The following is a 15,959-nucleotide window of genomic DNA, read 5'->3' as shown; positions in this document are numbered from 1 at the left end:
AGGATAAATCTCAGTTTTCACCAAAATATGAAGGTGACTATAGAGGTGGAGGAAGAAATTCCCTTAGAATGAATCACTTGAATTGTATTAAGATGGTTCCAATATGGATGCAGAATGCAGAAATAACAAAATCGTTCTACTACATACAACAGGGAACTCGTAAAGCTTTTCTCTCAGAGGGTTAAAAAGAGGGGATGGGGAATGCAGAAACTTTTAACGCTAACATCCCATTCACTCTAAATACAACATCAATAGTACAACAGTTAGAACGATCTTCAGAAAAGGATCTTGTAGTAGTAGTAAGCTATGATATAAAAGTTCACTCCATCTCTTTCACTACATAAATATATACCTCATTATACAAATCGTTCTAATGGACACCTCGTGGTTATCATGAAAAATAGTGTGCTTGTATTTGTTCCTATCAGTAGCCAAAAACAACTTCTGCATCTCACGGGTGAAACTGAATATATTCTTTCTCAGTATACTAGCACAGGATTTCGTGACATCCTCTTACTCCAATTTGAGAACAGTTGATTCCCCTCTTTTGTGCCACCAGAAACAAAAGATACGCAGAAAGCAAAAAATTTTTTACTCATTCATATGTTCATTGTAAGGTGTCCACTACAGTGAAGGCAAAGCAAGTGGAGACAGAATTTGGAGCTCATATACCTAACATAGTGGGCAACTTCCATGTACAATACAGGATGGTGAAATGTTGTCCAGATGTGAGGTAAACAAAACTTCAGTTGTAAATTTAGTTAAAGAAACTATGTATGGACTGGTGTGTCAAGATAATGAAGTGCCCATGTTCCTTGAATCGTCTTTTCAGTCACCACATAGAAACTTGATGGCCTTTAAGGAAACTATCATCTCAGAGAAGAGAAAAATTCTAAGTATTTCTTGAACTGTTGCCATGAAACTGGGGATCAGGTTCATCCTGCAATCAAGGTTATGTGATAAAGACAGTGAGCACCAAGCATAAATTCTTTTATTCCAAGAATATGGCGGTAGTGGTGTATGTATATGGCCTATTTCGTACGCAAACCTGAAGGCTATATCCAAAAGTAGTTGCTGGACGAAATTCCAATTGCCCTCCCTACATGATCCAACAAAAATTAGCCAACTTTGATCACGTTGAAGTTAATAAAGTAATCTGACTTCCCAACATTGCATTTAAATAAAGTACTCTACCAGCCCATGAATGCTTTGCTGTGTGCCAAAAAACCCATCATGGCTTGGAGCCATGGAATTCAAAGGACCCTACGAAGATACGAATATCAATTTATAATTCTTCTGTTTCAATACAATTATATGACAAACTCATATTTGCTAATTATAATCATCATTAGACCAATTTACCAGGCCTTGCATGCCCTGTTGATTAACATAGTAACCATCATGAGGAGGCTCCATCAAGTTCAATTGTACCTGCTACAAAAACCAAAATTATTAATCATCGCATTGACTCTTAAAATACAGGACATATATAAGCATTTATTCACCAAAAAGTATAAAATACCAGTCCTTGCACATTCTGCTGGGTACCATAATATCCATTAAGGGTCATTGCATCCGAGCTAAGATTATCCTAAAAGAATGGAAGCACGAGTTACAAGAAGCATAGGCTCTAGAACTTTCCAGTCTTGACATAGCGCAGTAGATATTCATGAAAATTGTGATGCAATTTTCAACGTATCAAATGCACTCTGGATTTGTAAAAACTAAAATACATCAGGATTGAAAGATAGGTAACACAAACCATTTGCTGCAGGCTATCTTGAGCATTAACAAGTATAACATCTTGCTCTAATTGTGCCTATAAAAGAGATTTTAATATCAATTTCCTGATCTTCATAAAAGCCCAAAATAAAATTTATGCAGATCAAACACAAAAAACAGCACGGACCTTTCTTTTCCTAGCTGCGTTCCTCTTTTTATTTGGTTTCAAAGCGAGAGGAACCTGATTTTCTTCTGCTTCACGAAAGCCATAGGCATTATTGCTAGTTTCTGCACCGCTGTTATTAGAATTATTCACGAGTACACAATTCTTCAAGGCATCAACAAGTGCACGAAAAACAACACTGTAATTCTCTTCAGATAATGATCCTTCTTCACTTAAATCGATAGCTCGTTTACACAAGTCATTATAACGTTGCACCCTAGTTTGTATCCTTCTTGTCCTATCTGCCATTGATTCCTTAATTTTGGCATCTTTCGTCCACCTCTTCAAGATATAATGAGATGGAACACTCGAACAACCACAACGTTGGAGAACACTCAAAGCATGCCTGCAAAGGAAACCTTTATATTCAAACAATCGACAAAAGCAAGAGACCTCTGAGCTCATTTCATTCCAAGTTACCAAAAACTCTTCATCCTTCTCATAATCTTGAACTATGAACTTTGCAACCGTTCCATCTCCATCCTCTATCCTAGATTGACAGCCAGCTACACCCAAAACTTCAACTTGAAATTTCTTAAATATTGCATGTGTGTAAACCGTTGACATTTGCTTTTCCCAAGGTGAAGGAGATTTAAGTGCTGGCTGTTTGTGCAATGATTCAAAATCCGCAATGGCTTCCTCATCATACCTATTCTGAAGAATTGTCCCATATTGTTTTACAAACTCTTTAAGGGTAATTTTCTTATGAATATACTTGTCAAAGAAAGAGCTCGTACTTTCAGAGCGCTGAGGTGTAGACATTCCAGCTAAAAAGGCATCCCCCATGTAAGTTGGCACCCACTTTTTCCGGTCCTCATACAATGACTGAAACCATATATCATCTTGGAGTTCACATATACTGACCATTTTCCACCATCTCATGTCAAACTGTTCATCTGTCCATGATTTAAAAATGCACTTGTTAAATTTTGGTAAGAAGTTGTTGTGCTGTTTGATCACAAAAGAGAGATTTTCTGGTATCCTCTCTAGTATGTGGCAAAGAGAAAAACAATGACGTACATTCGGAAATACTTCTTCAATTGCTGCCTTCAAGGCTTTGTCTTGATCAGTAATTATAACCTTGGGAGCTTTCCCACCCATAGCTCTAAGCCATGTCTTCATTAACCAAACAAATGTTGGCTTAGTCTCATCTGCAACCAATGCACATCCAAGCAATATAGGTTGAGAGTGGTGGTTCACTCCGACGAAAGGTGCAAACGGCAACTTGTCATTGCTTTTTATGTAAGTGGTATCAAATGAAACTACATCATTAAAGCTGAGATAATCATTGATACTTTTTGCATCAATCCAAAATAGATTTCTTAAGCGCTGCTCTTCATTTAAATCTATAGAATAGAAGAAGTTGGGACTCTCCTTTTGTACATGCTTAAAATACTCAAGCATAATTTGGGCATCTCCTTCTTCCAAAGCCAAATACTGGCCTCTGTCAAACTGATAATTTATATCGCTTAAGAAAGACCCGATGTTCTGACAGCCTCCAGATTGCCTTGACATTTCAACATACATCTTTCTGGTGCGTTCACTAACAGCATGCAAAATATCAATATTATTCTTTTCAGCTAATTTCACATTTCTATGAATCCGAAAATGATATGCCAAAGCTGGTAAAAGTTCATGATTATGTTCCTTTATAAATTCATGAATGATCCACTTTCCATCTGCCTTCCTCTTCACGTGCATGCAAGCTTTGCAATCTGTTTTCTTTACACTTGGTCTTCGACTGCTCCCACTGTCAGTCTCAGGCGTAACACCATACCTAGAGCATGCAAATTTGGCATCAATAAATTCTTTCGTTTTCTTTGAGCGCCTGCTATTTTTTATTGAAGTAGTGAATCCCATAGATTTGGCATATTCCTGATAAAATAAATATGCTGCTTCATGGGATTCAAATTCAATGCCATTGTGCGGCTCAAAATCCTTGTCTCCTTCAAACAATGCAATGTCCCTCTTGGGAGAAGTAGCAGGTACACCACCCCTGTGCTGCACTTCATTTAGTGCATCACCCATATTTTGACTCACGGCACTAGCATGCACTGCTTCCTGAATACCTGCTACAGTATAAATTGCACTTTGGATGCTACCTGTCTCTGAAAAATACAAATAAGGAAGTTTCTAATCAGTACAACAGCAAAATGTAGCCATCCAAATATTATATTTACAGTGATTCTTGACAGGGTAGGGGATGCACACCTTGCTATTTAACAATGTCAGGTGAAATCGTAAGGTAACTTAGGTAACTTAAGCTAACTCGGATAAAGTTAGCCAGCCCCAAATTCAAGGACTGACGTTATAAAACAAAAATTGACTTTAGACAAGTAAGAAAATACAAAGGTTCTAGATGCTTCCAAATCAGGCACCCAGACCAAGAAGTGTTAAAAATCAGAACAAGAATTGTTAAAAATCAGAACAAGAATTGTTTTTTGGTTTCCCACAAGCATTTTGTATCCTCCTTCAGAAACATTACTATTTTAGATATTACGAAACACTAAGTGTGAACAACCCTTTCAGTAGAAATTCAAACATTGTTAATCACGCAGGGAGCCTAGTCCATTCTATTAAATCCAAACCCATTGGCACCAGAGAACAAGAATTGAAACAAAACAACCACGCAAGAAAATCACAAATAAACGAATAATCCAAAAGACAGCAACAGTAACACTAAATTCAAAGAAAGCATGTTGCCGTATGGAAATAGATAAAAGAAGAAGCTAAGCAAGCTACTGCTGCTGTAGCTAAACTCAAAAACTTGTTTATCAGTGAGCACAGAATGATCATTCGACATAAAACAAACGAAGCATTGAGTGAGTAGAGTTTGATAGTTACAGCTGAGAGAGCAAAGAGCAGCTTCCAGCTCTTCATTCATAATCACATTTTACCGAAGCTTGTAGGTCTGGGTTCCAACTAAAATGGCGCTACTTTTCTTAGACTACAAGTATACATTTTTTTCAGTGAATTAGAACTTTTACGTGAGAAATGTGCGTGAAGTGAATGGAATTAGAAAACCCACATGGTGTTTGAGCAAGTAGGTTCAGTTCGTGAGCATAGACAGAACATAAAAAATATTTCTTTGGTAGAAAAAAATCACAGAAAATTGAAAGGGGGAAGGGGGGAGCAGAAGGGAAGAGGGAGAAGCGAAAAACCTTAAAAGGGCGGGAGATCACGAGGCGCGAGTGGGGAAAAGCGCGAGTGGGAAAGCTAGGGTTTTGAAATTTGGGGGAAAACAGTTGAATTATGGATGGGATCGGAGAGCAACTCAACTCGCTTGGTTCACTCGCTCGTCTCTCACTCTGCACTCAGGGCGCGTCTTATTGCCACTTTCTCTTTTTCTTATTTCTTTTTTCTATTGTTTTGTCTTCCTTGTCCACGCGCGTCCCTCACTCTCCCTTTCTCCTCAATACGACGGCGTAGCGCGTGACACATGCTCGTTCTCTTCATGTTTATCTGTACAAATTTTCCTCCCCACTCTGCACGACATTGCGTTTAGCTCACTCCCTTCTGTTCTCGCTCCACTCTCTTTCATTTATCTCTATTAATTAAAACTAAACTAATTAAAAATGATTTATTTATATTCATAAATATATATGAATATTTGGTGAACAACAATGAAGAGGAAAGATGACAAGAGTATTCATTTTAAACTAAAATCAAATTTATAATTTTTTTATTGAAAATGAACATAATTTTTTTTCAAATTGAGGAAAAAAATTATTTCAATTATTAGAAACTAATAAGTAAATTTTGTTAGGGATGACAATGCGGTTGGTCTGCTTCATATTGATTTTTTTCGTATTTGACATACAAAATGGGGATCATATTAGTTTGTCTCGTATAAGAGTTGGTTCATAGAAACGGATGTCTGAGTCATCCTGCATAAGAAATTTGTTTAAAAAAATTAATGATTTTTTTAAAATTTAAATTTTGAATACATTTTGTGTGTGTATTAAAAAAATTATTATTATTAGATAAATGACCTCAGAGTATTATTTTTATAACACATTGTTGGACATCTCAAGGATCCAAATTTGGTGTTTGATGAAGTCATGTTGAAAACTTACGACCTTAAGTAGGAATGGCAATGCGGGTTGCATCGCCACGCATAGGCTTGCAAAATGCGAGCCGGGTTGGCCCACCTTGCAAAGAATGCAGACTCATTTCACTAACATGTTCCGCATAAGAGGTAGTATGTGGGTCAGTCTGCATAAGGAAAATATTTAAAAAATAAAATAATTTTTCATTAATTATAAAAAAAACTTATTTCTTCTATTGAAAAATTAAAATTGTATTCATGTTTCAATTCATTCAATTAAGATAAAAATTTGAATTCAAGTATGAGATTGTTACAAAGTTTGACTAAAAATAACGTTTTGCTATAAATATTTTAATAAAGATGACTAATTTTTTAAAGAGTATCTTATTGAAATCTCTTCTTTATATTAATTTTTTATTAACAAATTTTAAATATAAGACTTTACTTAAAACTAGAAGTGAATGAGATATATTTTTTTAAAAATATAAAATAATTATTTTTTATTTATGTTAGTCAGCGAACCAATCTGTTCCACTGATTGTTGGTCCACGTAAACTGCAAGTTATGCAAGACGAACCTAAGTATCTAAATAGTTTCGTTTTTAATTTTTGTGTGATTAATTTTTGCCTTAAGAAATGTTAACTAATCCAAAAACAAATGTTTTTCAACTGGTCAACTGGTTTGAATTTGTTTTCTGAAAATTTATAATATTCATTAAATATTAAAATAAAACATTGAATAAATTTAGAAGATATGAATCTCAATACATACAAATTTTGAAGATACAAAATATTCATTGAACAGGGAAGAAAACATTGATTGTTGAGAAATCATATTTACAATCTTTTCATAAATATATTTATATATAAATGTCAGTTCATAACCAACTAATTTGGACCACCGTAAACATCCAAACATTTCACGAGCTTACTCATTTGCTCGCATGAGTTAGTGCCATTTATCCATAACATTGAAAACTTGGTAGCACCGAAATGTCAACATTTCTGCATATGATTGATAAGCATGCATGACCACACATAATTGTAGACTCCTTAGAAAGAAAATCAATTAGTACTATTGCTCTTTATCATCAATCCACTTTGTTGCCACCCATTTCTCTCCCTTAATCACTGGACAACTTCCATGAAGAGAAGTCTGCAGAAATATTCAAAAAAAACAGAAGTGGGTTGACAAACAAAATGACCACTTTGCTCAAAGTTCTGAATATCACTGTATTTCTATGATTTTGCATGTATTTTATTTCCCTTTTGCTTAATGAAAATTTCTGTCCATGCGTACTGTAAAAGTAACGGCAATTATATTCATATATCTGAAAATGAAAGATTACCTTATCAATATTCCCGTTTGGTAACAGTGAATAAAATAAAAGTCCATCGCCCTGCCGTGGCTTCACCTTCAAACCAATGCATTTTCGGTAATCATAATCCGTATCAATATGCAAACCACCCTGCAAATTTGAATACTTAAATGACTGCTTACTCATCAAGATTTCACAGTGTAATGTATCAGAGAGAATGACAGCTATTGATTTCCTAATCTACCTCAAAAGGGAACATTGTTTCTCCTCCTGCTTCAACATTTGATAGGTATAACAGAAAGGAAGCAATCTGCACGATAAACCAGCAAAGGCACAGTCAGAAAAGAATAAAACTCATATAGAATGAAAATTGCTGAGCAAGTTCCAAAATTTCCGCCAAATGTTATCCATATAGAATGAAAACTCATCATAGAGAGATCCTGCATGCAAAGGAATTGCTGAAATGGCGTGATCAATTTATACTTGCATATTCCTATGAAAATATACGAAGTGTTTGACAAGTTGCACTACTTAAGAACTTAATATACCCTTTGGCTATTAACAGTGCCGTATTCATCTGGGTTGAACGCATCATAATGAGAATCGTATTTCTGGCCAACCTCATACTTCAATATATTGAATTTCTGCAAAATTGTTACAGCATTCCAGCTTTATTCATACATGAACACTTACACTGCGGTGGAAGGTCAGAAAAAATAATTAGGAAAGAGACATACTTCTCCATGGCTCCTTGGAATCATTGTAACTTTAGCAATTTTCCTCTCTAACATGTCTAAGATGCCAGATTTGTCTCCTGATGCACTGATAAATGTGCCTGAACTGTTGCCAGCGAAAGTTAGCATATATCAGCAACACAAATGTCTCACCATCATCTTTATCTGCTCTAATATGTAACAATTTTAACTTTCAACATCAGAAACTATTTACCAAAAATTGAGTTAAGTAGCTTCCAAAACATTTATCTACAATAAAACTAAGAGAAAGATTTAAGTATGTATAATGTAGAAAGATAGAAACATTGTATCTTTAAGAGGGAAATTGATCTCTTTGTGAAGTTATTTTAAAAATAATAATGAGATATAGTATTGTTGCATAAGAAAATAATATAAAAAAAAAACAATTTATAATTTTTATTTCAGTAATGTTTAAAAGCAATGTCTTTAATTTGAATTTACACAATACACTTATATATAGTATGTTTTATGGATTTTTATACAAGCTTAAATATGTATTCTATGTAGGTATCATATCCTGTTAATTTATATCGGAATATCTTGTCCGATCTACGTATCTATCCATGTATCCACATAAACCTTTCTCTCTGTGAGAGGTCCAACAAGTTACACCACATATATTACAATAGATGATAGCAAAAGGGTTTGCTCAAAATAGTACCTTGTTCTAGTGTCTTTTGTGCTCTCAGCAGTTTCTCCTTTCCGCAAAGCCAGTTTTGATGGTTCAAGTTTTGGCCTTGCCATTTCAATTATTTGCTGACATGCTTCCACACTTGTGAAGTTTGGAAAGTAAACAGCCCGTGGTCTCCAACTTAAAATCTGCAAAAAGAACGGGATCACACTGAAACAAATGAAGTGACGATCATAAGTAGCATTGAGTACAAACTATATAAAACAGCACTTTCTATTTGGGGTCTTTATTTCAAACAGATGCCATTCACTTTTAAACCAATGCAAGATGAGTTAATTAATAATGTATCAACCTTCAATGGCCTTTACTAACGCCAGGTACAACCCAGCAATTGCAAATCCTATTCCATAAAGCCAATATATCTTCACATTTGCAAACTCATAGATCCAATGTCCGACAAGTTAACATATCTTCCTATTTTCACAAGAGATTTTAACAAAACCTTTCCCAAAAAAGTGCCTCCAACAACCGATGAGTTACTGTTAAATTGTTAATGATAGTGCAAGAAAATTGACAAACAGAGGATACTAATGATAACCCAAAAACATCAGTAATTAATGACCAAATTTATTTCATTAAAAAATATTAATTATGAAACAACATGCATTAGTTAAAGTCAAACAGTATTCTTGTACTATAATCAAAACCTTAATCAGGTAAGTGCATCAGATAATATACATCAAATTGCGACCCAACCAAAATCCACTGATCCAACCCCAGAGGAAAGAAAACGAAGGGAATTCACCTGAAATGGGATTGAATAAAAAAGGATTCCCCGGATTCACCATGTTCAACAGGTTCATATACTTTCTTCTCCGATTCTTGGAGTATTCTTGACTTCGATCCCACATCATCCAAATCCTGAAATTGTTGCTAGTGATTAATGAAAGCACAAGAACCCAAGAAATGAAGCAATATAGAAATCTAAAAGGGGAGAGGAGATACAAAGAAGAAAAGGGAGCAAAGGAAGAAAAATGCGGGTATGCCGAACTTCAGTTTGGAGCTCTTCACTATGCCTTTCATTGTTTCTCGTTACGGCAAAAAATAAAAAATAAACGATGCAAGCTTCTTCTTCTTCTCCTTTTTCTCTGTGCTTTTTCTCCTCAAGCGATTCTGCAACTACCGCTATTGAAACCTGTCACCAAAAGCAACTATGGCGGGAGCTTTTATGTGTTATTTTAGAATTTCAAATAAATTAATTATTGTTTCTTTGTTTATACTTTTATTCTTTACTCATTTTTTTATTAATTTACATATATTTATTTATCATGATGCAATAAGTAATAATAAAGACAAAATAGTACATTTTATAACTATTTTATTAAATTTAAGACAACAAAAATTAAGGACGCTTATAAAGAAATTAAAAAAGTGTACAAAATAAAAAACTATTTGAGTTTCATTTTTAAAAGTAATTACTAGAATTTTATGTGAATCACATGCCAAATATTAATTTTAGCGTTTTCATTCCTCTTAAAAGCCAAAATCTTTGGTAAATGCATTTACAAATTCACCAACTTAAATAACTACTCCTTTCCCAGTTATTATTATATTGGATTATGATATATTGAATTTAAAAAAATTCCACAACTTCAAAAAATTTATAATTAAAAATATATTGATAATTTATCTGCATTCATAATCCTTTCTCGTTATTTATTTTATCAAAAAATTATTTATAACTGATTACCAACTGGTATCAAATTATATTTTTCCTATTACTTTTACTAGGCGTGATTATAAGTTTTTTTTTTTTTTTTAATCTAGAATCAAAACACTTCGATGTATTTCGCAATAACACATCCAAATTCAAAACTAGTATTAATTACTAAATTTGATAATTCCAACAAAAAAAATGATGTATCAAACCAATGAAAACCTTATCCCAACCAATTTCAATTCAAACACGTTAAAGCACACTTTTCAACAATTTAAGTATCAATAACACTCCATAATTAGAATTAAACTCCCTTATGATTGAAAACAACCCCATTAACAATCAATGGGAATCACATCAAACTCTTTAAAACCCAGAGAAATGTCACTAAATAAACTAAATATAAATCACTTAAGTAAAAAAAATTAACTAAATAAATTCCATGTCTTATAAATGAATATTTAAGATTAAATCACATATTCGTGTATCCAAATACTTTTATGGTTTAGGATTTAGAGTTTAGGATATGAGATTTAGGATTTGGAATTTAGAGTTTAGGATATGAGATTTAGGATTTGGGATTTAGAGTTTAGGGTGTATCCAAAAAACTTATTCTCACTTTGGTATGGGTACAATAATTACAATGGTCACAGAGATTCTTTCTCGCAATGAAATTTGAATTCAAACTTACATTCATTGGTGTTGGTGGATTCAAACTTATATTGAAACTCACAATGTTTCAGCATCTTTATTTAATAGACTTATATCTCCTATGCAATACACATTCAACAACTCACGCTCACATCTATATTTCTTTAGCTTTGCCATTGTTCTGAAAGTGCTTAGGTATGCCCATTTATTTTCAAACTTATATTGAAACTCACAATGTTTCAGCATCTCTATTTAATAGACTTTTATCTCCTAAGCAATACACATTCAACAACACACACCCATTTTTATATTTCTTTAGGTTTGCCATTGTTCTAAAAGTGCTTAGGTGTGCCCATTTATTTTCAAAGATAATTTCTCTCTAATATTTTAATTAATTGTAGTAGCAAGCACATGCTAATAAAGGTTATGATATATCACACAATATATTTCAACTATCATAAATTGTTTTGCATTTTTAGAGAGTGGATTTGTAAGTATTTCAATTGGGTCTTACATGGTGGCATTACTCATGTTACAATTGTTGTATTCAATTATTGTTCAATCCAAAAAAAAATTATATATTGGTTTTAATTAAAATTTAGTTATATATATATATATGAGTAAAAATTACATGTAAAAGAATTTAGTTCTAATGTAATAAAATCTTTAAACTTGTAAAAAAATTCACTACTTAAATTTGTTTTGAAAATATTAACATGATGATTAAATTTAAAGAATAAAATATTTTCTAAGTAGTTGAAATTTGTTTATATTTAAATTTGTATTTGGATATAAATAGAGTATTAATATAAAATAACATAAGACTTAAGGAAACACATATTTAATACTTATATTTTAAATGAATAAAATTATTTAATATGTTATATTGAATACTCTTTATTTAATCAGTATCTTGTAAATTGCTAGTAAACAAAATGTTTTCTATTTTACATCAATTAAACATCACTGCACAAATTCCACTTAATGAATAGTGAACAATAAAGTAAGTTACCCCGCCCGAAAAAAAAATTAAACCCTAAACTTGATTGAGCACAAATTTTTATATAATAAAAGAGTCAATAACATTTGCAGGAGTAAAGAACTTAAATAACCTTTACAGAAACCAGATTTCTTGTAACGTTAAAGTTTTATGTTTATAATTGTAAATTATTTATTAAATATAATTCTTGCCACAAAACCTGAAGAGTTTTATTATTTATTATTATTAATAATAACATTAGTATGTTTTTTTAATTCATAGCATACTATAACCGTAAATATCTTTTTTTATCTTTAATTTAAGAAAATAAATATTTATCAATAATGGTATATAATATAATTTAAAGTATAATTTCATTAAATAAAATAAAAAATAATTAAATGTATTTATATTTGAGATCTACAAATGAATACTTTTTTAATAGAAATTATCTACAAATGTACTTTAAAAATTGGTTGTATTTTCAGGAATCATCTTATTAGAATTTTATGGTATCTCATATCTTCTCGTGAATATGTTCCTATTAGAAACATGTTACTAAATATGTTTGGAAAAGTAATGAGAGATTATTGAGACTCATAAGACATGCAATCTGGGTATATCTGATTGACAATTTTAATTAAAAATAACAAAAAAAAGTGAACAAATTAATGTATTTAACAACTTTGACTAAGAAATTTCTATTCCTATAATTTTTTCTGCATTTACATAAATCTCAAAATAAAGTGAACTATTTTGGTAAAATTTCAGGTGCATGTACGTGAATATATGTGATGTTTTATTCTTGTAGGCTTTTTATTTATTTTGGTAAAGTTTATACTCATGAGATTGTTAACTGGCAAGTTAAAGCACAAAAGTATATATAGATTTTTTTGTAAACAATATATCCTTCAAGAAACTGTTAATCATGATCGCGTCATAGTCAATAACCCCTCTTCATCCATTAATTTCACTTCTCATTTGACCACTATTACATATGATATTTTGTTTTTAAGGAAAAAGTAAAAGTAAAAAAAAAAATAAGAGTTAAATATTTTTTTCTGGTAAGGAAATTGATTCTTATTTCTAATTTAAACTTTATATATATATATATGTATGCCGAAGAAATTTCATTAACTAATAAAATGAGACTTTATTCGTTCTTTATTTAACTTAACAAACGAGTGTAATTCATCTTAATTATAAGTTAAGATGAAATATTTTAACATTCTAATTTACACTGAAAATTTATTTGTTAGGTAAGTAAATAGGACAATGATTCATTCTGATAATTTTTTCTTATTACAAATATAAAGGAGATCTAAAATTTGGACTAGGTATTAATGATCTTACACCGAATAAATATTAAAACATTTCATATTATATAAGTGAATATAAACCTTACATTTTAAGTTAATTTTATAAATTAATTTGATTTTACTTCTTAATAATGAAAATAATTTCATGTTATAATAATGGACGAAGAATATATTTAAAAAAAAAAATTGAAGAATGAGATGTTTTTTAAGTTATTTGAAAAAAAAAGGGAGCAGTTCCATATAGTAAATCTGCATTCTAAAAATGCAGCGACCCACTTGTGTGTATTTCACTTTTATAAGTGGCAGAAGTCTTTTAAGCTACGCGCATAAGTTAATGGTGTTAAATTGGTGTCTTAAAAAAGAAGAACAAAACACGAGACTTCATCATAGCATTTATTCTCACACGGGGTACACACGAGATAGAACGGACCCTTCCACAATCGATCAATGGAACAATAATTAAATGTCAAATAAACCTTTTCAGGTACATTGCCACTACTCCATATCGTCCTACAGATACCACAGATACATATCAAATTATTGCAACTCAAATTTCCACAACTTTATAACTCCCTCTCATTTCTAGAAACGTTTTGTATCCAAAGCAAGGTTTTATAACCGCAGATTCATTTCCACACCACAATTATACACAAACAAACCTTTTACCCTTTCACATCTCAAATCTCTCCTTTCTTTCCTCACACGTGCAATGGAACTTATTCTTCAAATGGATTTAAAAACTCTCATGTTATACCTTTCTAACTTGAGCTCGGTCGGAATTTGGTTGAGCTGGTCTCCCTTCAAGCTCTAGTGATCTCCTTTCAAGCTCTAGTAATTCAACTTTTTGGGAATGAAGGAATCCTCCTACGATGATACTCTGACACTCAAATCAGAACATAAGAGCATAAAATATAATAAATATAGTATAAAATAAGAGTTGAGAGTACTTCCCGTGTAATATATTATATGCCTTTCTGTAGAGCATAATCTGATATATATAGACTGAATTGTAACCTCTTCACCTTTAGTCATGATTTTGTCTTAATTGAGTGTTTAAGACTAATTGATGAGTCATTTGATTTGTGCTTCTTCATAACGTTAGATATATAAGTCAGGAAACAATCTTAAATGACCAACTATCGGACAAGACCCATGATCTAACAATATCTATTAATAAAGAATTCGAAAAGACTAGATGAAAGTATATTATACCAATAAAAATATTCTAAGTAAATAAAGTCTGAGTTAGAAAATTTGATCCTTTGCATACACTATTATTATCACTATAAATATCCTCATATGCTCTTCAAACTTCGAAAAGCCTAAACGTTCGTGTCTTGAGATATTTTGTTGTACGACACAGTACTACAATAATTCACACTTCATTTGTTCCGTTTCTTGCAGCTAATGGTAAGAGGAGGCATCACCAAATCGAACTTGTTGCTTCTGGGGTAAGTTATTACCAAAGTCTTTTTGTCTGGTTTTGCATGGAGAGGATATTTTCAGATTTTTCTTTTATTTGATTTCGTGGAGAACTTGAAAGATCAAAGCTTTAACTGCAGGGGAGCTAAGAGAGCAAAGAGTGGAGTGAGCAAATTCTCTGGCACTGCTCAAGCTGCTGCTGCAGAAAGGTCTGGAGAAGTTTCAAAGAGTGGTGGGAGGATAGAGGATTCATCTTGGTGGGTTCCTCACCCACGCACAGGAATTTACTTCCCAAAAGGACATGAGTGGGTGATGGATGATGTTCCAGAGGATGCAGCTCGTTTAAACCAGACTTTTTGGTTCAGAAACGTTGATGGTGTTGACATCCCCAGACACCAAACCTAGTGTCCCACGACAACATTCTACAATCTGAAACCATGTAGTCGTGTCACACATTGTAACCCTTTTCCAAAAACCAGAAAACATAAGAATATTATACATAGATTACTCAGAATAACAGCGTGCAATAATTTATCGTGGTTGAGGTTGCAACTAGGGCAACACGGTCGTGTAAGAAGTAAGTAGCTGTGGCTTCTTCACTTCATAACCATGCATAATGATTATATGTATCATGACAAGTTTATGAAACTATATGTATCAGAAGTTTGTAAAAGTCTCTTACCTTTTTTGTTTTTGTTTTTTGTGTTGGTAGTGGTACAGTTACGGAGTACGTACACTGCACATAGTTGTGTGAGCACTTGATAAAGGAGGCAATATTAATCACGAAAAGTTCATCATGGCATCTAGATATGATTCTAATTTTCATTTTACATCACCAACTTTCGTGTTATAAAACAAGTTGCACAGTGTTTGATGTTGTCCTGAAGGAATCATATGAAAGGGTAGTTTGTGGTGCTTCTTGAACTTTGTGTTGCCCTGTTAATTACAAGAGGCGATTGTTTTTGAAGCTGAAACGTGGAACATTGAATGTAACAGGAAAAATGCGTTTTCAATCATCAAAGCATTTATGCTAGATTCTATCGTTATCTATCTCAGAGTAGATTTCTTGCAGTGTATAGTAAAGAAAACAGAAGATGATTCACTTATTACACTCATTTTTTAGAGGTTGGTGTAGTTGGTTTTTTTCTTTAAACTTTAGTTGGAACATCATTTC

At 32.4% G+C, this 15,959-nt stretch overlaps 3 protein-coding genes across 7 annotated transcripts; 1 reads left to right on the top strand and 2 right to left on the bottom strand.

The window, feature by feature from the left end:
* Nucleotides 1-211: 211 nt before the first annotated feature.
* On the bottom strand, nt 212-5,462 carry FAR1 (FRS (FAR1 Related Sequences) transcription factor family). Of its 4 annotated transcripts, none has more exons than XM_068634623.1 (8): nt 5,107-5,462; nt 1,910-4,053; nt 1,763-1,819; nt 1,523-1,591; nt 1,363-1,434; nt 1,195-1,263; nt 1,049-1,099; nt 212-940 (listed from the first exon to the last, which is right to left on the bottom strand). In XM_068634623.1, exons 2-8 carry the CDS (start codon nt 3,971-3,973, stop codon nt 893-895), a joined length of 2,430 nt encoding a protein of 809 aa, XP_068490724.1. In that variant the 5' UTR covers nt 3,974-4,053; nt 5,107-5,462; the 3' UTR covers nt 212-892. The 4 variants fall into 4 exon arrangements, with proteins under 4 accessions (XP_068490724.1, XP_068490726.1, XP_068490725.1 ...); XM_068634625.1 differs by having other exon boundaries at nt 1,363-1,431; nt 5,107-5,413; XM_068634624.1 differs by having other exon boundaries at nt 4,790-5,266.
* Nucleotides 5,463-6,789: 1,327 nt separating this feature from the next.
* Nucleotides 6,790-9,879, bottom strand: LOC137828888 (putative prolyl 4-hydroxylase 9). Its single transcript, XM_090304961.1, is given in 8 exon segments — nt 6,790-7,148; nt 7,342-7,461; nt 7,556-7,621; nt 7,860-7,955; nt 8,049-8,151; nt 8,728-8,885; nt 9,503-9,519; nt 9,522-9,879. Coding segments are annotated over 8 exon segments (900 nt in total). The 5' UTR covers nt 9,781-9,879; the 3' UTR covers nt 6,790-7,067.
* A 4,808-nt stretch (nt 9,880-14,687) lies between these two features.
* LOC137827973 (uncharacterized) lies at nt 14,688-15,458 on the top strand. 2 transcript variants are annotated; one of them, XM_090304960.1, is made up of 2 exons: nt 14,688-14,814; nt 14,926-15,458. In XM_090304960.1, exons 1-2 carry the CDS (start codon nt 14,771-14,773, stop codon nt 15,188-15,190), a joined length of 309 nt encoding a protein of 102 aa, XP_090161086.1. In that variant the 5' UTR covers nt 14,688-14,770; the 3' UTR covers nt 15,191-15,458. The 2 variants fall into 2 exon arrangements, with proteins under 2 accessions (XP_090161086.1, XP_090161085.1); XM_090304959.1 differs by having other exon boundaries at nt 14,696-14,814; nt 14,914-15,458.
* Nucleotides 15,459-15,959: the final 501 nt, after the last annotated feature.

Source organism: Phaseolus vulgaris, chromosome 7 (genome assembly GCF_051622355.1).
Source record: "Phaseolus vulgaris cultivar YP4 chromosome 7, ASM5162235v1, whole genome shotgun sequence".
Classification (NCBI taxonomy): Eukaryota; Viridiplantae; Streptophyta; class Magnoliopsida; order Fabales; family Fabaceae; genus Phaseolus; species Phaseolus vulgaris.
Note: the sequence above shows the minus strand (reverse complement) of the source record. Positions and strands in the feature narration are given on the sequence as shown.

Excerpts from the sequence above, each read along its gene's own strand:
- FAR1 (XM_068634623.1), bottom strand. The coding sequence starts at position 3,973 with ATGGGTGATGCACTAAATGAAGTGCAGCACAGGGGTGGTGTACCTGCT. Across the intron at positions 1,435-1,522 it reads AGCAGAATGTGCAAGGACTG|CAGGTACAATTGAACTTGAT; the intron begins GTATTTTATACT and ends TGGTTTTTGTAG. Across the intron at positions 1,264-1,362 it reads AACAGGGCATGCAAGGCCTG|GGTCCTTTGAATTCCATGGC; the intron begins GTAAATTGGTCT and ends GTATCTTCGTAG.
- LOC137827973 (XM_090304959.1), top strand. The coding sequence starts at position 14,771 with ATGGTAAGAGGAGGCATCACCAAATCGAACTTGTTGCTTCTGGG. Across the intron at positions 14,815-14,913 it reads TCGAACTTGTTGCTTCTGGG|CTTTAACTGCAGGGGAGCTA; the intron begins GTAAGTTATTAC and ends GAAAGATCAAAG.